The 23,951-nt window shown below is 32.2% G+C and overlaps 1 protein-coding gene across 1 annotated transcript in view; it reads right to left on the minus strand.

Annotated features, from left to right (window-relative positions):
- LOC143200687 (XK-related protein 6) overlaps positions 1 to 23,833 on the minus strand; it is a 28,686-nt gene extending 4,853 nt beyond the window's left edge. Inside the window, exons 1-4 of the mRNA XM_076411274.1 lie at positions 23,218 to 23,833; positions 6,368 to 6,553; positions 6,172 to 6,311; positions 5,956 to 6,117 (exon numbers count right to left, since the gene is read on the minus strand). Coding sequence (XP_076267389.1) covers positions 5,956 to 6,117; positions 6,172 to 6,311; positions 6,368 to 6,553; positions 23,218 to 23,504 — 775 coding nt within the window. The 5' untranslated portion in view covers positions 23,505 to 23,833. The remainder of the gene's footprint in view (positions 1 to 5,955; positions 6,118 to 6,171; positions 6,312 to 6,367; positions 6,554 to 23,217) is intronic.
- Between the last annotated feature and the right edge of the window lie 118 nt (positions 23,834 to 23,951).

Below are 23,951 nucleotides of genomic sequence, written 5' to 3' on the forward strand. Positions count from 1 at the left end.
GCTGGGATCTCCTAAGCTTTTTTGTTGCTTTCCACAACGAATAGTCCGTAGTCTCAGTTGGTGTCAAGTTTTCTAGGTATTCTTGAATGCCTTGGCTTTGTTCAATTTGGATTAGTTCTTCCAGCTCTTTTATTGCCCTATTAATTTTTCTTTTATTCTCTTCAGTCCTTTGCTGTTGCCAATTCCGTTGTAATTTTCTTTTTTCTGCTATCTTTTTTTGTATTGTACATGATATATGTGTATTTTTTCTTGGAAATGTTTCACTGTTAGGAGTCGTGGAATATGCTGCCTCCTGTATATTTTTTGTAAGGTTTACTGCTGCTATTTCTATATCAATTTCAGTTTTTAGCGGTAAGTTTAGAGAGATGTTTCGATCTAAGTTTCTCTAAATAAGGACCAGTTAGTTCTATTGTTGCACAGAGAAGGGGGTTTATCTTTGATGGTAATTTATGAGGAAATTGTTACTATTATTGGTGAATTATCAGAAAACAGGTCGAAACATGATTCTGCATGACACTTTTTTGTATCAATATTTTTTGTAATACAGAAATCTATAGTATCTGATTTTTCATTTCTGTCTGAAGGGCAATATGTTGGTTCACCAGTAGAGATATGTTGTAAATTATCTGTCTTTTTGCTTTTAGCAGTTCTCTACCTTTTGAGGTTATTATTCTTGAACCCCACATTAAATGTTTTGCATTGTAATCTCCTCCGGCTATAAATCTATTACCTAGCGTACTGAAGAATTCTTGAAAGTGTTCTGCCTTGTTGTTATGTTTGGGTGGGCAATAAATAGCAGACATTGTTAATGGTCCATGGACTTCCTCTATGGTTATACTGGTGGTTTGCAGGTAGTCTTTACGGAATGTTTCTTTTTCGAAATGTTTTATATCATCTCGAATGATTATGGCTGTACCTCCATGTGCTTTATCATTAGGGTGATTTGTATGATAAAGTTTATATATGAGAATTTTCAAATAATGTTTGTTCGTAAAATGTGTTCAGAAACCATCATAGCGTCATTATTTTGTTCAGTTACGAACATTTTTAGTTCCCTGGCGTGTTGTTGGAGCCCATTGGCATTCCAGACGGCGATTTTGTAGTTAATGGTTTCAGGCATTAGGCAAGTTTGCTGAGTGAGTACGACGATTGTGAGTAGACCAAGCATCATACTCATTTGATCCATTAGTTTGGCCATTATGTTTTCTATTCTAAAAATGTTGCTACTACGTTTCAGTAGGTTGTGATGTGGTTTTTCGATTTTGTGCTGAACCATTTTCAACCATTTGGGCATAAGTTATGTCTGGTTGACTTGGTCTGGTGGGTAGACTGGTAGGTGTGGATTGTTTTTGTTGCTGTTGATGCCTTTTTTCTCTTAAGGCAAGGTAGAATTTCTGCTGTAGTTGCTTGTGAACTGCACAACCCTTGTAGTTCACTGGATAATTTCCGTTACAGTTAGCACATTTCACTTTTTCATCGCGAATTTTACGAGTACAATCTCCTGTTTTGTGTTCTCCTGCACATTTTACGCATCTATATGATTTGCGACAGTAAATTTTTGTGTGCTCGTGCGCTTGACACCTCGTACGTTGTGGTATAATTCTTTTTGTATGTGGTGGTTTGCATTTAATAATATTATTTTCCAATTTGATTTTATACACCGCCTTATTTCCATTAGATTTTAAATCAATATGGAACATAGGCAGAGGTTTTTTTGTCATGCGATGTCGTATGTTGTGAACATTTACGACCTCGTGGCCTTTTTCAGCTAGGGCTACCTTGATGGTGTTAAAGTCCGACCCGATATAATCCTTTTAATACGAATTTAAATGTTCTCTCGGATTTTGGTCTGAATGTATGGTATTGGTTGTTTCTCTCATCTAATTCTTTTTCGTAGCTCACTGTTTTAATTGTGTAGTTCGTAGTGATGGTTTTGAAAAGGTCATGGATGTGTTTTATTACTCCTACCTTATAGACTGTTACTTGTGGTGGTTTGGGAACAATTTTTTCAGGGCTCAATTTCTTCCGACAGCTTGCTAAAGCTGTTTTTTGTCTCTATTTGTTTCTGTAACCAATAGTCACTGATCCTTGTTTGTTTCCTCGCGATTTCTTCTTTCGGGCTTCTCAATCGTTTTTTGTTAATGACTGTAGTCCATTCTGTTTGTGGGGTTTGCGTTATCGCTGATTGTTCTAGTCTTATATCATAGAGTGCAGGTGATTTGGTTGAATCGCTATGGTTTACCATTTTTAGATTGTTAATATTTTATTTTATTTAAATCTAAAGATAAAAAAAATAAAATAAATACATTGTTTATTTTTTACGCACGTATTATTTTTTGCACTAGTTTTTGTCCAAAAATACTATAAATGAATTTGGAAAAGGACTGTTATAAGATTAGGGAAAATAATTTTAAAACACTAATAAAAATGAAATGCAGTCTTTTTGTCTTAACACTCAATTAAATAACCGTAATAAAATACTGGGTTTTTTAAAGAAAGGTATCTTTCTAGAGCTTGGAGCGTATTGAAAATATGTCTTCACACTACGATGGTTGGAACCAAACTTCTTTAATTTTAAGTTAACCTGGAATATCTTCCAACTAAGGTTTTACAAAATATTTTATTATATAACATCGTACGATTTAATATCTATTATATCTATACATCTATTACATAATAGGTATTTAACATGATCATATGTTATTTATTCAAGAAGAAATTCAGATTCCTTTAGAATGGTAATGGTTTTTTCGATTCTTAAGATCGTGTCCTTATCTTTTGTACATTCTTTAGTATTGCTATTAATCGACAGACTGTGATCAGAAAAAAACAGCATTACGTTTTAGACTAGAGACAATTGCTAATAACTGAACTATTGGCTTCTAAATTGCAGCTTCAAGTACGCTCAACAATGGCTGTTGAAACTCTATAACATAGGTCATCTTTGACATTTAAATTCAACGGCTCACTTTGTAACGGTTGACAAGGAAGAAGCAACTCCGGATGCGTTTTCTTTGGGGTTGGTCCATTCAAAATAAAAAATGTCATTTTCACGTTATCCTCGTATGTCGCTTCCAACGTTACTTGTAGATCGCTTGCAACAAAAGACAAAACCTACTTCCATTAAAAAAATCCTTCAATCCAAATAAGTAAATATTCTTGAAAAATAATTCAGTGTGTATGTAATATCAGATAGCTTCTTATGAAATACCCGTTATTATTTCAATTAATAGCAAATAACGATTGGTGAATCAGCAAATATAATTCATTATAATAATACATTTATATTGTAAATAGCCACTAAATAAACATTACGTTGTCTGTGCAGTATGTGTTATTTTATTTTACACTGAAAATTATCATAAAAATAATATTATATTACAGTGTATTTAAGAGAATGTTTTTAAACTCTTTTTATTGTTGACGTTTTAGAAAATTTTTAAATTATTGACTACTATAAATATACCACAACAAAAAAAGATGGGGACACCTATATACCACAATTTATTGCATCTACTATTTCAGCATATAGTGGAGATTTATTCCCATGTGGTTGTTAACATATATATTTTCATCAAATATTTATTACTAATTATGTGGTTATGTTTTACCATAAAATACAGAGTATACTTTATTTTATACCGCGGCCTACCATAGGAAAACACATTTTTTTGGCAAAATTATTTTTTTTTATTCAACATAATTCTCCCTTCAAGGGTTATACACTGATTATAGCGACCCTCCAACTTTTCGATACCATTTTTGTAGTACGATTTGTCCTTTGCTTCAAAATAGGCCTCAGATTCGTTCATCAATTCTTCATTCAACGAAAATTTGTTCTCAGCGAGCATTCTTTTGAGATCTGAGAATAGAAAATAGTCGATGGGGGCCAAATGTGGATAATACGGTGAATGAGGAAGCAATTCGAAGCCCAATTCATGGATTTTTGACATGGTGCAATATCTTGGTGAAGTAGCACTTTCTTTTTCTTCAAATGCGGCAGTTTTTGGGCGATTTCGTCCTTCAAAGGTCCAATAACGCTATTTAATGGTCTATGTTGATGGTCCTTCCTTTTTCAAGGTAGTCAATGAAAAAAAATACAGATGCCATAACCTTGCCAGCCGGCTATTGTCTTTTCCCACGCTTGGATGACCGTGGATTGTCACATATCGACGCAAAAATTCGGGTTTATTACGCTTAATCATCTTCAAATACTGCTCCGAATCATCAACTTGTCGTTGTTTTTGGTAAAAAGTGAGCTCGGGCGGCATCCACTTTGCACGGAACTTTCTCTTACCCAAATATTCGTGAATGATATGATGTACACGTTCAGTTGATATCTTTAGAATGTCTGCTATTTAATTCAGTTTAGTTTCAGTCGGTCATTCAAAATCATTTTGTCGATTTTTTAAATGTTTTCGTCGGTAACAATCTCTTTTGGGCGTCCACCGCGTTTACCGTCTTCGGTGCTCATTTCACCACGTCTAAACTTAGCATACCAATCCTTGATGGTTGATTTTCCTAGGGCAGTGTCCAGAAACTCGGTATCAAGCCAAGTTTTTGCTTCAACTGTATTTTTTCCCTTCAAAAAGCAATATTTTATCAACACGCGAAATTCCTTTTTATCCATTTTTTTCACAATAACAAAAGTTGCTTCACTCAAAATGTTATAACTGACAAACTATTGATCCGACAGCTGTCAAATTTATACATGCATCTTTTGAGGGTTAGGGCTAAAAAACATATGGATTTAGCTCTAGTAGCACCATCTGTAAGGACTTTTCAATTGACCTGTTATGATTGTAAAAATATGACGAAATGCTTTAAGATCACTAGTTTTTTACTGATAACGGAAGAAATGAAAGCGGCAAAAAACAGAAAATATAAACAATTATCTAACCCTGGTTGATAGGGTATGTTAAATTTGTATATATCAATATTAGTGTCATTGTTCATATTGTCAGTGGTATCTACATTTGATAATACATAAGAAATGTATAGTTAATATTATATATGTAGTGTATACTGACACTGTTGTAGCCAATATGTACATGTTTGGAATTTACAAAGTGCACAGATGTTAGTTACTAGGTGAAAAATATAAAATTACTAGTGAAAAATCCCGACATACAAAGTATATTCACAGATCATAGGTGGTGTGAAAAAATACAAATGTAAAGGGAATATGTTAATAACATGTGAATATAAACAATTGAATATATTGTTGCTGTTATTTCAGTATTGAAATAAACCATCAAATTTTAGATTAATTCTGTTTTGTTTCTTTCATACTCATTACTGATTTTAGTAACTTAGTTAAAATCGTTTATTCCTATTTTAAGTTATTTTATGACGAAAGGGTATTTATATATGTTAGTTTTATTCTGAGCTAAGTTTTTCAACTTTCATCTCCACTAATTGTCTTAAAATATTAATAATTTCAATCGCATTGTGATGAAGATAAAGAGCTTAAATAATAATGTAAACAATATGGTTAATTAAACTTCTCAACGAAATATAGCTCCTTAAACAATAAAAACGTTGTTCGTATACTAAACTGAAATGTTATATTCTTGTTTGTTTCCATATGGCCGAGGCTGATATCAGTAAGTTATAACAAAATCTATATGTTTCTCTCTGAGATTATATTAGAAATTAAGACGCCAGATTTCGTTTAAAACGCGATGAATATGTCTGTGGCATGAAAGGTGACCAAATTCCTCAAGACTTCTATGGCCAAATCGAACTTTTCTATGAAAGTTTTGAATAATATGATACTACCATTCTCCGAAGTCAGAACGGTTGTAAATTGAACAGCGGTCAGATGTGATGAAGCAAGTTCGTGGAACCAACAGCATGATAATATATGTGTATCCTTGTCCATTTATTTAATGATTAAGTGACAGGAAATTATCCCTTCATTGTTTTGTCACACCTTTATGGAGTGATACTCACGTGCACTCATCAATTGCCAACAGAAAGCAACCAACAGTCCTATCCATTTGATGTTATCCTTGTCATCCCTGGCGTATCGCACTGAGCGATGATATGATGTCAGTGACCAAGCTATCGATACAATCGATGTGAACACCGTCCAGGCCTGAATCACTGCTACATCTACGCCGGAGCATAAATTAGGTTATTGTGTCATCGCAAGATGATCCAACTTACTGATGCTCAGAGTCCGTTTTTCCGGATACATCACGAAGCTGAGAAGGAACACAAGCTGTAGAACGGCTTGCGGAGCGCAATGGAGAAAGCAGTGAAACAGTCGCAACAAAGAACTGTTCGCGTCTTCATCTAACATACGCCTGAAATAAACAACACAATGATATTTCTGGCTTTGTTTTCGAAAATTATTGCTTGCCTGTATAAAATCAGCTGTTTACTGTTACTGTCGGTAGAGGCTGCCACTTTGCTTCGGATCCCATAGATCAGGGTATCGACGTATCGCAACAACGGTGATATCTGCAGCAACAGGAATAGTATTCGGACTACCCACTGTCCCAGTGAGGCTCGACCAATTGAAGGGTCATCGTGGTCTATGATGTACCTGAAACAGATGGATTGTATTTTACTATGATGACAAATGAGTATTTTCACTAACATTTTTATAATCTTAATTCGATATATGATGGGATATTAGAGGATAGAAGTATAATGGATTGATTTTTACTAGATCTTAATTACCAGATATGTTGGTAAATCCTTTATTTTTTTTTCGCTAAAGAAAAAACCTTATTTAAAATGCATTGTTAAAACTTAATTATTCAAAGATTTATCTATTTGGTTCTATACATTTTGCCCATTTCCCAGGCAATTTATCAAAGCCATTCCAAAGGAACAGCTTCTCCTTTCAGCTAAATCATTCATCGAGCCATTTTTAACTTCCATGATGTCCCATTGATGTGAAAATGTGGTAGTTGGATGGAGCCAGGTCCGGAGAGTACGGCGGGTGCAATAAATAAATTCATCGTTGTCGCAGTTAGGAGAAGTGAGTGTACAATTCCAACAGAGTTACTTATTTATTTACGAGTATTTATAGTCGATCCAAAGTTGGTTTGTACATACGTCATCTAAATTTGTGGCGTCAAAACGTCGCAATGTTGCCGCATCAACTCTGCGTTTTAGTTCAGTTAGGCTTTGATATACAACCAAATTTTAATCTAAATAAAATAATTGAACAAAAATGTTATCAAATATATTCTTTTTAACATTACAGTACATATAAAAACTACAGTTAATTATACAGCCACAATAGTTTATAGGTTAGATTTATAACCTCTTATCACTATTGCTTTCAAGAATTTTGCATACGTCTGACAATTGGACGACTTTGACAGGCTCATTCGTTTACGTGTTCGAACTAATCAGACAGCATTGTGTATCTTTTTAACTAGAATAAAATGAGAAGGAAAATATTGTCTGATTCTGAAACGAATTTACAAATTGCAATAGGTAATACTTTAAACATCTTGATGACGTAAGTACAAAAAAACTTTGAATAGACTATATATACTTATTTTCATATTGAATTTATTCTTAGATTTTAACTTTACCCTAGCGAGTAGTACTAACCCTAATGGCAGAATCTTGTGGGCTTCCCTTGATCTCATTGCACGTACATTATTGCTATAGGTATTATTGTATTATTGTTAGGGTATAAGCTGGTAAGTCGTGCGTTAGTTTTCCTTTGCTCCGTGTGCACATCTCATACTTCATCTTAGCATAGTCTATTACTGCAATGTTACCGTTATTGTCTGTTTTATTATGATTGTCCGTTAATGTTATTGATTACTATGGACTAAGATTGTTTTTAACTATCCTGGTGATTCCATCACTGCTATTGATTATTAGTATTTTATTGAGATTATCAATATCCTCCATTATCAGTATTTGTGGGTATATTTGTTTACTATGCTATTATTCATCAGTACTATGATCTGCCAGTATAATTAATTACACGTAGTCTCAGCTGTTAGTATATTAACTGTCAACGCCATAATACTGAATATTACCTGACATTAGAAGTCTTTGTGTCTTAGACAATCACCAATCCTTGTTATATTTCATGTATAAATCTAATTACCTTTGTCATTTTTGATTATTAAAATTGGTTTCTGAGATACGTTTTTATTATGTTTGCAGAACTTCCATAGACCACCTCGACATCAAGATCTCGCACGTTTATTTGCTTTATTTATTGAGTAAGTAGTTGTTTTATCATTTATTTTGATCTCTGTTTTTATTTATTTAAGATGTTAGATAATTTTTATTGTTTTATATAAGATAATTTCTATTTTACGCCATTGGTTTTAAAATTAACCCTACAATTGAATGTTAAATATCAAACAATCAATGTTTTTCAGTTGCTCTTTTACCATGGTTGTGTGTTTTTTGCCAAATCTAATAACAATTCACACCATAGCCTAAAAACATCCGTCGCTATCCTCCGAATAATCGTTGTTATGTTTTTTTTTTGCCGACAGACTCAAAAAACGCGTCGTGTTCGTTGAGAAAAGGAAATTACGTCTTGTCGTTTTATTGTTTTCTTTTAAGACCTTGACATGTTCTAACTATATTTAGATCTAATGGAAACGGCATTCGACCTCAAGCGGTCCAAGGCTGATCGTCAGCAATCCGAACGATTTTAATTGTCCTAACTAGTGTTGGGAACAATCGACTGAAATCGACTGTTTAGTAATTGACTACTTTTTACTATCGACTGTTTCAGTCGCTATTTTTTGTTCGACTGTTTTTACTAGTGACTGTTTTCAGTCGATATTTTCGGTCCGACTGATTTTATTATTATTTACTATCGACAGTTTCAGTCGTTTACTTTTAGTTACTATTTTCGGTACTACTAGTTCATTCGACTGATTTTTAACAATGTGGCTGTGTCGTCCTTGTCGCGACCTTAATCAGAAAGTAATGCGCCGAATTTATGCTTATATAGATGTATATGTAATATATGTGGTTTTCTGTTTTTGTAGTTTGCTTGTGAATAACTATATATTGTAAATTAATATAGCAGCATTTTGGAACGCTAGTTTTCGAGGGTAAAAAAATAAAATTGTAAATGATAAATAGTAAGATACTGTTGACTGGCATAATAGGTAATACTTTGGGCAGGTATACTAGCTAATGCTTTTTCGATAAACTTTCACAATTTTTGTCCAAGCCTTTTGTTTGTCAAAACTTTTTTAGAAAATCTTGATAACTAAAACTAGGTTCCAAAGGTTTCAGAAATTGCATCGACTCCAAATGATTTGAAGAATTTTTTGCAGTAGCAGTTGTTAAATTTCTTTTAAAAATATTAATGATAAAGAGGTGAATAAAGTATATTAAATATTTGTAATAAATACATTTTCTGATAGGAAAACTCTAGTAGTCAACAATTTATTTTGATGGCTATTAAGAAGAGCACCACAGTTTTTATTTGTTGATGAATGGACTATCTTAACAGAATGTGTTCAACTTTTAAAGCTCATTGAAATAATGACCACCAAGTTATCTGGTGTCCGAATTGGCTTTATGATTGTCTCATAAATCAATCTCTTGATTTTAGATCAAGTTGAGAGTATCTTCCAATTGGTTAGTTATATAGTGTAGTTGTTTTATAACTTGTGTAAATCTGCGTCTTATTTATGACACGATTGAAAAAAAAATGGAGGAAAACCATCAAATTTCAAAGGCACGTACAAAGTTTTCACATATTTTTTTATCTAAAATAATCAGATATTTGTGTATAATGTTATTGCTGAGCTGATATGACGGAAAATCGAAAGCCATTCTGTGTAAAAGTCGTTTAGTTTGTTTTTTAAGCACTAACCGTATCATATGGGAAGCAGTAGAAATATTGTAGACAATTGATTCTATAGTGTAATGGTTAGAGCGTTTAGCTTGCAAACGGAGGTCGCGGGTTCGACTGCCGGTGGGGACAATAACTCTTTGTTCTAGTTTAGTTAGGACATTTGTCAAATTTCCTAGGCTAGGTAGCGGACTCCAGGGCCTGAAGCGTTCCTTATTATTTTCAATCATTGTTTCTTTATTCCTACTTTACTTCATAACGGCTGCACCTTTACTTGACCTATCCATTGTAATATTTAATAAAATAACTGCCTAATTTATTGAGTAAATCTAACAAACAAAAGAAAAAAAATTAAATATTTTTAACAAAAAAAAATTAAACATCAAGAAAAAGCAACAAATTAGATTTGTTTTGTTCGTAATTTAATTTTGTGTATATGTCACAAAATTATATTATTATTTTTGTATTGTTTGGGCTCGACACTGACTTCAAACTGATAAGTTGGTAGTAGTTAAAATAATATTGGAAATAAATGAATAGATTTAGGTAGGTATTTAGCTAAATTGTGTGTATATAGTAGAATATAAATATACGCGTAGTAGATAGGTTAAATAAGGTTTTGGTTTATATTTTTTTAGTTATTACAACGATTATTAGGACAATATTTCATTTTAAAACGTTTTTTTTTTGTTAAAAATCTAAGTTTGATTATTTTTTAATTTTTAGTGAGTTCGTTATTTATTTTTTGAAGTCGGTTCAATTTTCGAATACCACTTGTCAATTTATATGTATTTCAAATGAACTCCGTAACACATTACACATTACGGAAAGAGTAATTACAATTTTCCTTGGATTATTTTTTTATCAACTGCTGTGTAAATAAAAAATGTATGTAAATAAAAAATTAGTTCCAAAAATAAATAATAAATGTGTCTACAAGCAACCATATGGCAAATAAAACACTGATAAGAGTTATTTTATGATATAATATACCAAATTTTTGTCGCATTTTTTTGGAACTTATACTTAACCTTGTAGATTATTTTGCTGGAAAATATCGAAAATCTGAAAAACCGTAAAAAGATCGTTCTAATAGGCATAGTTCATTTGTCGACAACATAGCGTTATAGTAAAGATTTTCGAGGCCTTAACTAACTTCTAACAGCTAGTGTCTTAAATATTTCAAGTAGTGATAAATCGTCCAATTTAAATGAATATTTTCTGGACCTATTTTGCTCCAAGTGTGTTTATTCGAGTTAATGCAAATAGATTACTTTATTTTAAATATAATGTAGGTTGTATAATAAATTTTCTCGTTTTATTTGGCAATTTCGTATGCAGTAGTTTGTTTCTGTTCATGGGCCAAGTGTTATAAATCATATATAAGGTTCAACAAAAACAACTATACGTCTGTTAATCTGCTTGTTCGCGTAAAATAATAGTTTAAAATAGTAGTTTTTAAGTAAAATAATATACTTTTTATCAGGCCTATAAATTAATTTAAACGGGTTTACAACATATGGTGTTACGGTATGTTAAATCAAATCGGTTTAATTTTTCAGTATGTGCCATTTCGTTGAAGTGTGAACACATGTTTTCCAAACAAAGACCGAACAATGTTATTCTTCAGCATGATAGCACTCGACTACATGTTGCAAAACTGGTGAAACCATACTTGGAAACATTAGAAATCTAAATGCTACCTCGACCGCTGTAGTCTCCAGACCTTGCTCCTTCTGATTACTACTTGTTCCGACAATGAGTCGTAACGCCTTTGAATAATGCTTCATTTCTTATAAACATTAGATAACAAGGTTTTGCGGTATTAGTTAATACTTAGAGCCTTTTGGACTAAGCTTCAAGCGAACCAAACCAAACGAACTTGTATAGCATATAAGTGTTAGTCTTAAGGTTAGCTTAAGTAGTTTAGTGTTATTTTAATTTGGGACATACATATTGATGTATTAATCCCGTACTCGCCTTGGTGTTAATGCAAGTACAATAAAACAGAAGTATTTAAAAACATATATTGTATCAATTACTCTTAATAAATGCCTTTTTAAGGTGAAAAAATGATCAGAATATATACAACCATTGGCTCAAATGTAAACTTTATTCATAACTTGTCCTAAAAAAAGTGTTGATAATTTCTCAAGCTAATATAACAGCATACGATCACTTGAATTAAATGAAAAGGTGTATATAGATTTCGAGTTTGTTGCAATCCAGTAGCAGCAGTTCTGTTTATTTGTAAATAAGCTGTAGGTCAGTTTCTTGGCTTATGAACTCAGATTGATATCCTGGGGCCTTTATTTTTTCAGCAAACAAATTACAAGGGCTGTAGCTTTGGCTATTCAGGCAAACTACATTTTAATGATGATATACCCACATTTAAAATATTTGCGCGATTTCAAATTAATCTTCAGATAACTTTGTATTCCCAATCATCAAATCTTATTAGAGAAGTTTATATACAGACTTCTTCCAAAATAACAGTGAACTCACGTATCACAAAACCGAATATATCGAATGTATTGCCTATTGTAGTTTGAAAATTCATTTTAAATCGCCAGGTTGTCAAATGTCCGCAAAATTCAGCAAAACGTTAGTGACAATAATTAAAAGAGGTTAACAGGCAAACGTAATTTTGGCGCTTTGCTTGTTTTGATAAATTTAAAATCACTGCTTAATATTTGTGATTACTTTGATTACTCAGAAACATATTGTGTCTCTAATCAGTTGCTTCAAATACGAACGAAATATGCGGGCCCCTCTTACCAGTAAAATACGTTAGAGAGACAAAATATTGATACTATTAAATTTTAAGTTGCTAGGGTTTTTAGTAGAAATATTATTTAGCGTGTTACAGCTGCAGTGAATATTACTACAGGCACTATGACTAAAAAATATAATGTTAGAAGCGGAAACAACTAATGTGCACATAATTAACATAGGATAATTGTAGAAAATCATATGTCTAAGATCTGTGCGTAATTGTTCATAATATACATTGGTTGGAATGTATGAGGAGAGAATGGATACTAAGGGTGATTGCTGTATTAAATCAGAAGATTTGGAGGAAATCGTTAGAAATTTGCAAGAAAAACGTACAGAGGTAGTAACATAAGCAGAAATATATTCATATCAATATGACTCGACAAATAAATGTGAACACAGCAACGAACGAAACAAGAACCAAAACATTAAAAGGTAAATGCCCTCCAATGAAAATAATATACATTATTTGGATATAAAATTGTTAATCAAGTAGATTGAGCCTCCATTACATAACACGCGTCTACAACTCTACCACATAAGTGGCGTGGAAAATAGTTTAGTATAAATATAAATAACCCCAACCTACAAAATATTGTGGCTGTATAATTAACTGTAGTTTAAGTTCTTAGGTAATGTATACATTAGATGTACTGTAATGTTTTATTAACAGGTCAACTGAAAAATCCCCAGCCCGACACATAGATGGAGCTACTAGAATTAAATCCATATGTTTTTTAGTTAGCCCAAACGCTCAAAAGATGCGTGTATATATTTGACAGCTGTCGGATCATTAGTTTGTGAATAATAGAATTTTGAGTGCAGCAACTTTTGTTACTGCGAAAAAATGGATAAAAAGGAATTTCGTGTGTTGATAAAATATTGCTTTTTGAAGCGAAAATATATAGTTGAAGCAAAAACTTGGCTTGATGCCGAGTTTCCGGACGCTACCCCGGGAAAATTAACCATCAAGGATTGGTATGATAAGTTTAGACGTGGTGAAATGAGCACCCAAGAGGGTGAACGCCCAAAATAGGTTGTAACCGACGAAAACATTAAAAAATCCACAAAATGATTTTGAAAGATTGTAAATTTAAATCCAATGAAATAGTAGACACTCTAAAGATATCAACTGAACGTGTACATCATATCATTCACGAATACTTGGATATGAGAAAGCTCTGTGCAAAGTTGGTGCCGCGCAAGCTCACTTTTGACCAACAACAACGTCGAGTTGATGATTCGGAGAAGTGTTTGAAGATGATCAAGCGTAATACACCCGAGTTTTTGCGTCGATATCGGACAATGGATGAAACATGGCTCCATCATTTCACTCCGAAGTCCAATTGACAGTCATCCGAGTGGACTGCACATGATGAACCCTCTTCAAAGCGTGTGAAAACGTAACAGTTGGCTGGCGAGGTTATGGCGTCTGTATTTTGACAAAATCGCCTAAAAACGTCAGCAATTGAAGAAAAATAGCTGCTTCATCAAGGCAATGCACCGTGTCACAAGTCAGTGAAAGCGATGGCAAAAATCAATGAATTGGAATCCTCCAGCGACTATTTTCTGTTCTCAGATCTCCAAAGAATGTTCGCTGGGAAGAAATTTTCGTCGAATGAAGAAGTTATCGCCGAAACTGAGGCCTATTTTGAAGCAAAGGACGAATCGTACTACAAAAATGGTATCGAAAAGTTGGATGGTCGCTATAATCAGTGTATCACCCAAAGGAATTATTTTGAATAAAAAAAAAACTAATTTTGCCAAAAAATGTGCCTTTTCAATTGACCTGTTATAAATAACTGTAGTTTAAGCCCTTCGATAATATATACATTAGATGTACTATAATGTTTTATTACATGATTACTTTTGTTTCATAATTTTAACATTAGAATATTGGTATTGGCCAAAGTCAAAATAACCTAAATGTCAAAGTTGATTCGAACACATTGTGAAGTTGTGGCATCATAAATTTTAATGACGTAGTTCACTATTATCTTGGAAGGACTATAAGGAGTATATGGAGAGATAATGAACGAATAACAAATATATATAAGTAAAATAAAAAACATATTCTTTTATTTTTAAATGAGTGTGATGAAAAACAGCGAGTCATCCAATGGAAAAAGCCAAATGTCATATTAAGTATAACTCGTCTCCCCAAGTTATTAGCAAACACATTGAAAAATAATGCAAATAGTCCGATCGTATATAGGCAACACACACAAGTGGAAAGGTTTCGCGAGTCAAAATCGATGATGTTCTTTCGCCGACAACGTGTTACAACCGGATATCTATCGAAGGAAAAACCGGTCGACACCATACTATTTACCCATTAAAATAAATTAAGGTTTCGCAAGGACGTTCTAAACAAGCTTGGAAAGTCTACCGGCTAACGTGACATTTCAGATCTAGGACCGATAGATTGATCCTTGTCTTTTTCTCGAATGAATGCAATTATCGACACAAGAAAAAAAAACTTAAAGTAACCGTTCACAATCTGTTCGTGTATTGTGCGATTCAGTGTCATTGTAATGCGAAAAAACTAAATCTAACTAATATTAATAACCATTCTACTATTGGATCAGCAAGAAAATATTGGGTGTATAGTTTACGAAATGCGTAAAGATTAAAACATATATTTTTAATATACTTGAAAACTATTTTAATTTAATGGAAATAAGTGCCCACTTCTTACTCTAATATAAACGAAATCCTTATCACAAAACATAGAAATATAGAATAGAAACTTAAATGGGACACAGCCGTACCAAGATTGCGCGTCTGAATCAGTAGAGGGCCGGAGGTAAAAAGATGACAGATGATTTCTTCTTTTTTGTCGCTATCGACGATTTCATCGTCATTTCGCGACTATACAATTATACTTTTGCACTTAGAACCGGACATTACATACAAAGGACTTGGACAAACACAAATGTTTATACGTATATATGTTCTAAATAACTTACTCACTAAAAATTAAAAATAATCAAACTTAGATTTTTAACACAAAAAAAAACATTTTAATATAAGATATGTAGATAATAATCGTTATAATAACTAAAAATAAAAATAAACAAAAGCAAAAACAAATTAATGCTTTGCTTGTTTCGATAAATTTTAAATTGCTGCTTATTATTACTCTGATTGAAAATTCCGAAGTCAGATAGCTCCTACCAGTAAAATTCGTTAGAAAGGTAAGCATTTTAATGTTAAATATTAATTTGTTGTAATTTTTATTGAAAATATTTTTGACGTGTTGCAGCTGCACTGAATATTAGTATGGACACGGTCATTGAAATATCTCAAAAAATTAGAAATATAATCACGATCAGCTTGATGTTGTCTCTATCAGATATGAAATATATGAAATGTATAAAAACAGTGAGTTTTTCAATACAAATATAATTTAATAAAATTTCAAAGGAAACTGTTAGTCTGAAAAGTATCGAAGAGGCCTTAATGGAACTTTCGGATATTGCTTTTAAAAGAATACAATCTTTAAAAGCATATAATAAAATGAAGGAAGACTTATTATTTCAATTTGCCTTTAGATGAGATATAGATATTTCAGAATGGGAGCAATATACCCAATGGTCACTCATGGCAAGATAATAATTAAAATAGTGCTATAATAACAAAAGTTGATAGAAAAGATAAACGTTAGAATAACAGCTGCAATAACAATTGTAACAATTCATTGCAGATATAATGTACTTCATGCTGGAAACAGAAATGGTTAATAACACTTTCGGTTTGGATGAATTATAATTAGGTGAGTATAAAATCAATATAATGATAACTGTAGGAAATGTTATTGTAGAGTGTAAAAGATTTATGTGTACAGATATGTGAGAAATTGTTCAGAGTATACATGAGCATTGAGTTAAAATGTGTTAGGAGAGAAAGAATAGTAACTATTTTGCAGATATGACAAATGCATTAAGGAGAACGCAGTGATTAAATCTAGTTTTATCACGAAATATGTATATAGGTAGTAACAGAACAAACGAAGGAGAAACACAGCGATATCAAAATGTCTTTACAAGGAAACACTGTACCGAAGTACACAAGAACTAAGCATAAAAGGTAAATATGCTCTTTAATAAAAATAAAATATATTACTTGGATATACAATTGTTAATTAGGTGGATTAGGCCTCCAGGGGATACAAATACAAACTCGTCTCGAACTGTAACTCAGGTGATATGGAAAATAGTTCAATGTAAATATAATTAAAAACAACTCTAATCTACAAACTATTATACCTGTGTTCTTAATTGTAGTTTTAAGTCCTCCGATAATATATGCATTAGATTTGCCTTAATGTCAAAATAAATTATATTTGATAACAGTATTTTTGATCAATTATTTTATTTAGATTAAAATTTTGTTATATATCAAAACCAAATTGAACTAAAACTCGAGTTCATACGGCAACATTGCGACGTTTTGACGTCACAAATTTAGATGATATGTGCAAAATAACTTTGGATTAACTATACGTATCAAATCATAATATTTTATACTTGTGTCTAGAAAAATTTGTTACAAAAACTGGAAATTAACTACCGACCCACCCGGTTAGTTTGGAAACAGATATCCAGGCAATTAGAAAATTGAAAAATAATTTTCGAGAAATGCGGAAAGAGTTGGATGCACCGTGTATTAACAAAACTCGGGATATTTACAAAGATCCATATACGCCATCGATGAAAGACCAATTTAATTATGTCTACATTACATCATCGCATTACCACCGGGACTATCTGCTCCTTATACTAATGTTTAAGTTTGTTTTTGTTCGATCTGGTACACTGTGTAGACTGAGTGCCGTAACAAAAACATCTTGATCGTTAAATTATTGCCAATAACAATTATTCAAATTATACGGATAATATTTTCTCGTTAGCATCAGACAAACAACTTTATATTTTTAGTGGCTAATTTAAATAACCAAATTACGTCACTCAAAATTTATTTGATTGGTCTTAATAGATTTATTAGGCGTTGGAATTCGACAGTATCGTTTTTCTTTAATAAAAATGGTTTATTTAAAATAACATTGAAAAAAGTATCATCTACATCTATTTTTCCATGTTTCATGAATCATCAATGTATTTTTACAGTATTCACAAAAAGTGGACCACTACTTTGAGAGGTCATTGATTACAACAAGTGGTGGATGGAGCAACCTGTAAACAACCATTTTTCTACCAATTTTGAGATCGTACAGAAAAGATTATTTTCTTGTGCATCTTGTGCTTCCTTGTGATTCAGTACAGCAGAAAATCATGTAACAGCAGTAACTGTTAAATCAAGCAGATACAGGGTTAAAATAGCCGCAATTTATTGTCCTCCAAGATACAATAAAAAAAAAAAGGAAAATTATTTGAATGTCCTAAGCAACCTGGGAGAAAAATTTATAATAGGAGGTGATAATTGGTGGATGCAAAAAATACAAGATGGGGATCCAGAATGGCAACAACTAAAGGTAATGAACTGCATAATGCAGCTCCTGGACTAAGATGTAGTTACATGTCAACTGGAAAACCAACTTATTGACCGACTAATCAAGAGAAAGCCCCAGACCTGTTAGATTTCCTGATAGTAAGAAACATAACACCCAACTATATAAAAGTCGAAGAAAATGTTGAGCTAAGTTCAGATTATACGTCAGTGATTCTGACGTTGAGCAAAAATATAATAAGAAAAGAAAGAAACCCAACGTTAACAAACATCAGAACAGACTGGAAGGATTTGCAGAAGAATTGAACAAACGAATGTACTCAACTAAATGTACCCCTCAAGACAACTGAACAATTCAATTTTGAAGCAGAAAAATTCGTAGTAGATATTCAACAAGCTGTTTAGAATAACACTCCAGAAATTAAGAGTACAATTAAAGGAATTAATCCAAAAGAAGTGAAGGAAATGGTAGCTGAAAAATGAAAATTACGAAAAAAATGGTAACAAAACAGAACACCTAAAAATAAAAATAGTTTAAACAATATAACCCAAAAACTGAAAAGGAAAATACTGGAAATTAAAAACAAAACCATAAATGACTATATGAGAAATTTAACAGATGATAAAGAAACTGATTATTCACTCTGGAAAGCCACAAAATATCTAAAGTCTCTTATAGGTGGGAATTGGGCATGTGACAATCACCAAAAAGCAGAAGCATTTGATAAATATCTAGAAAAAACTTTCAAACCAAACGAAACCAATACTGAATATAATTTGTTGGACATAGAAACTCGATGGATGATTGAATTAGTTAATACGTTAACAGTTATTATATGAGACGCAATGTCTCATTTTAAATGCTTTTCGCGTAATTATACCAGTCAATATGTTGAAAAGTAACGGAAAATGATATCTTTATAGGGAATGCCTTTGGTATTAACTCAATTCGTTTAAATGGCGCACAAAGCTAAAATAGTCATCCTAGGATGTATAAAAGAGAAGATCATTTTTAGGGGAACATGTTCAGCTTCCAATTTCTAATTGTAATGTTTTCCTGAAATCTTTCAGTATTGCATTACTGAAATCAATAAATTTCATTCTTATATCATCTGTAAACATTCGGCAGACCGCCTCTCATCTCCGGTTGTGTCTGATAGTGGTCGACTGTCCGTCGTAGCTGCGATGACCAGATGCTGGCCAGAACCACAATCAGGATCGATTGTTAATTAAGACCTAATTCAACACCCCTGAATTCACTGCCTCCTGGATTTATCGCTGTCAACTGGTGTTTCAGAAGGTATTAGAATACGGTGTTAACAACCACAAAGTTGTTTAATAAAAGATAATAAACTTTTCTAAAACTTAAAACCAGTTGAGGGAAATTGGAATCATGACCAATCAGACCAAAAACTGAGAAGACTAGATCTTAAACAATTTTACTGGTTAATCGGAAGATACTGTCATCATAACCTAAGCTGAAACAGACTGATTGATTTATCAGTTAATAATAAAGCCTAACAGGTCAATTGAAAAGTTCCCGGCCTGACACATAGACGGCGCCACTAAAATTAAATCCATATGTTTTTTAGTTAGACCTAACCGTCAAAAGATGCGTATATAAATTTGACGGCTGTCCGATCAATAATTTCTGAATTATAGCATCTTGAGTGAAGCAAGTTTTGTTATTGTGAAAAAAATGGATAAAAAAGAATTTCGCGTGTTGATAAAATATTGCTTTTTGAAGAGAAAAAAATACAGTTAAAACTTGGCTTGATGTCGAGTTTCCGGACACTACCCCAGGAAAATCAATCTATTAAGGATTGGTATGTTAAGTTTAGATGTGGTGAAACGAACACCGAAGACGGTGAACGCAGTGGATGCCAAAAAGTGGTTGTTACCGAAGAAAACATTTAAAAAATCCACAAAATTATTTTGAATGGCCGTAAATTAAAATTGAATGAAATAGCATACACTCTAAAGATATCAACTGAACGTGTACATCATATCATTCACGAATATTTGGGTATGAGAAAGCTCTATGAAAAGTGGGTACTGCGCGAGCTTACTTTTGACCAAAAACAACGACGAGTTGATGATTCGGAACAGTGTTTGAAGATGATCAAGCGTAATAAACCCGAGTTTTTGCGTCGATATGTGCTTTTGCTCCGAAGTCCAATCGACATCACCCTACATCAAACACAATGCAACAGTCGGTTGACAAGGTTATGGCGTCTGTATTTTGGGATGCGCATGGAATAATTTTCATTGACTACCTTGAAAAAGGAAGGACCATCAACATCGACTATTACATAACGTTATTGGACCGCTTGAAGGGCGAAATCGCCGAAAAACGGCCGCATTTGATGAAAAAAAGTCCTGCTTCACCAAAACAATGCACCATGTTACAAGTCAGTGAAAATGATGGCAAAAATCCATGAATTGGGCTTCGAATTGCTTCCTCAACCACCGTATTCTCCAGATCTGGCAACCAGCGACTATTTCCTGTTCTCAAAAGAATGCTCGCTGGGAAGAAATGTTCGTCGAATGAAGAGGTGATCGCCCAAACTGAGGCCAATTTTGAAGTAAAGGACAAATCGTACTACAAAAATGGTATCGAAAAGTTGGATGGTCACTATAATCAGTGTATAACCGTTGAAGGGAATTATGTAGAATGAAAAAAAAATTTGCCAAAAAAATGTGTTTTACTATGGTAGGCCGGGAACTTTTCAATTGACCTGTAGTTTGAGCTTTGATTACCAAACGGACTAATTATTGGGTGTTGCTAAAATAAGGTTCTTTGATTAATTACCAGTGTATATCGCTATATAACCAACGAAGAACCACACGGTGATTTCGCAGTCAAATGTGTCCACGAATACAGAATTTCGCTGAAACTTACTAAATCACACCAATGTAGAAGCAATAATGGCCCATACGCTGGAAATCAGAAGATCGAAGCGAGCAACTTGCATAACGTGCATAAGTATTGTCATTGACTTTAACTTACGTTAGTCTAATTAAATTTTGAATTTAAGAAATACATACTGACGTATTTATCCCGCGCTCGACTAGCTTGTAAATTGATCCAAGTACAAAAAAAAACTTAAAAATGAATTCAAGATTAAGATTGTACTAAACGCATAATCTAATAAAATATATATGTAAACTAAATACCTAATAAAGGACGTTACATTAAAAAAAATGTTTTGCGAAAATAGACCAGTATAGTACCCAGTTCATGCCTCAAATCAAAATTAATGAGGTAAACAACGTTTCATAATAAAAACCTCTATTTTTTAACGTTTCTATTCAGAAAACCGCTTTCTATTCAACTAAATAATCGGGGTTTTTAATGAGCTATATAAAATGGAAAATTATGTCGAAATCACAACAAAAATAGAACTCTTACGACAAACCAAATAAAAAAAGCGACGCATTTATATACATAAACGTTAAAAATAAACGAGGCATTGCTTATTTTCGTGCGCGAATAGCTATGAGGTGCACTTGGATGTCAAAACAAAACTCATGATTAACGATAAGTGTATACGTAAGCCTACTATTTGGATATTTTGCGCGAAAAATAGTATCAGTTTTTCTCAATTAAACATTTTTAGGAAATTTACAGCAAGGTAAAAAAGGTATATCTCTCAGTGGTCCAACAAGTGAAGCATACATTGGGAACATTGATCTTCATTAAATACGATAAAAAATACTAGATGTAATTTAGATATTTACTTGTTTTTAATATAAGAACGTTTCAAAGAGATTTCAGCTACCAATTGAAAACATATTACCTCACAGACTTCTCAACATGTCTAGTAAATTATAAGTTTTAAAAGTATTTAAGAAAACTTAAAATATCAAGAAATCCTCAATGCTTCAAGGAATTATTTATGTGTATCATAGACCGAAATTTGGGTTTCGAAATTCCCAGTTATCATTTTCAAGTGTAAACCAATGATATTGGAGAGCAGCAAATAGGAAAACATATTAATTAAATTCAAATGTTGATTTTTAAATTCAACCAAACAAGTGCAATCTTGCTTGAGCTAACCAATTAAAACAATAAAATTTAAAGACAGATATCTCATAAGCCTATTAGATTAAATCATTTATAAAACCTATATTTAAATATCTGCAGTTACACTAAAATTGGAGTTACTTTCATTATCGCGAAAATATAATGTTTATAATTGAGAACTGGTTTACACCTAGTCAATTTTTATGGTTTGTTATTTGAATCACCCTTACAATTATTGTAATGAGTTTATTGTAACACAGATAATCACACCAAACTGATGGAATAATTAATATGTTCATTAAATATTCACTTATGCATTAAAATGTTCACTTATACTATAATATTTCACAAACATAAATAGACACAAAAATTGTAATTGATATTTATTATTATTAATTGTATTGTATTGATATATATATATATATATATATATATATATATCAGAGTGTGTTTAATGACAAATTGGTATAAGTAAATATGATTATTTTAATCATTTATAACAGCATTTCCTATATTTGATAATAATTATTTTTAGAAATTACTACATAACTGCTAAACTATCAAAAACAACAACTCACCTTCTGTTAAATTAGGCTATAAAATATTAATGGAATTAAAAAATAGTTAACACATATTGAGCCGCAATAAAAATTAAACTGTTTTAAAGTATTTTAAGATGCCAGTTATTAGATTAGACATTATGAGAAAAATGTAGAGGGATTAAACAGACAGAAAAGTGTATTTAATTTGCAATTGAATTGAATTTAAATAAAGAAAATAGAAAAAATATATTACTTTCCTGTAAATACTCTTTTATATCCATGCATGTATTAAAATGTTCAACTGACAGGAATTGTAGTAGATGGAACTATTGCTTTAAATTTATTGTGAGATATTTCAATCATTAATACTGCATTATAGATATATAAACATATTGTTTGAACTGAAAGGAAAGTTTTCTATGAATAATGCAGATTGTTTAAGAAATAAACAATGATATCATCTTATGATGTAAGAGTGTTGAGGTGAACCCTACCCGGGGAATGCAAAAATCTAAGGTGAAAATTTGTCATCACATAGTCCGACCATGACCTAAATAAAGGTAATAAAATAAACATACAAAGTATAAACTTACCATTTTAAACTGACTGTGCTCATGCATAGTGCAGATATCAACACAAAAGTTAATGTAAGAGCAAAGTAAAGACCTTGGCTTTGCACATAATAAAAATATAATAAGATAATTGTCAATATCAAGTCTGCAACATAGGTTATAATTGATAGAATTATACAACAAAGGTATAATAGTCCAAAGTTGTGTTGGTTCTCTGATAGTTTCCCTCCAATATCACTTGGCTTGATGTTTTCTATTCGAGCCAGTGAAGTTTCTCTAGAAAAGTTTACAGTGCACGATTCGGTCATTTTCCTATACCATTTGCGATAATGCCTTGTTACAATAACTACTTGCAGGTAGATATTTTAAACAACTGATAATTATTTGGGAAACTCATCCTCGGTTGCATTTGAAACTTAAATTGGGCAATACTGTTATGACACTCACAAGCCGGATTTGCACTACAAACAACCAACGCCGATTTCACCGTTCAGAGTCGATCATAATAAAAATTAAACCGAAATAAAAGCAAACAATAAAACGAATTAAAATGAACACTCGCTTAGAAACACCAGTACCACCGTCCTCAACCGAACAAATTGCGAAATATACAACTGACAGGTGGTATGTTTTGATTAAAATTTTACATATGACACCAAGGCTTTCAGAAACGAAATCCGATAAGTATGGTTAATGTAATCGTAAATTGGCGAGATGTTTTGCTATTTTATTACTAATTATAATAAGATGATTAA

The sequence above is a fragment of the Rhynchophorus ferrugineus genome, unplaced genomic scaffold, assembly GCF_030347505.1.
Source record: "Rhynchophorus ferrugineus isolate W39M unplaced genomic scaffold, kcgeb_rfMv2 rfM8, whole genome shotgun sequence".
NCBI lineage: Eukaryota > Metazoa > Arthropoda > Insecta > Coleoptera > Curculionidae > Rhynchophorus > Rhynchophorus ferrugineus.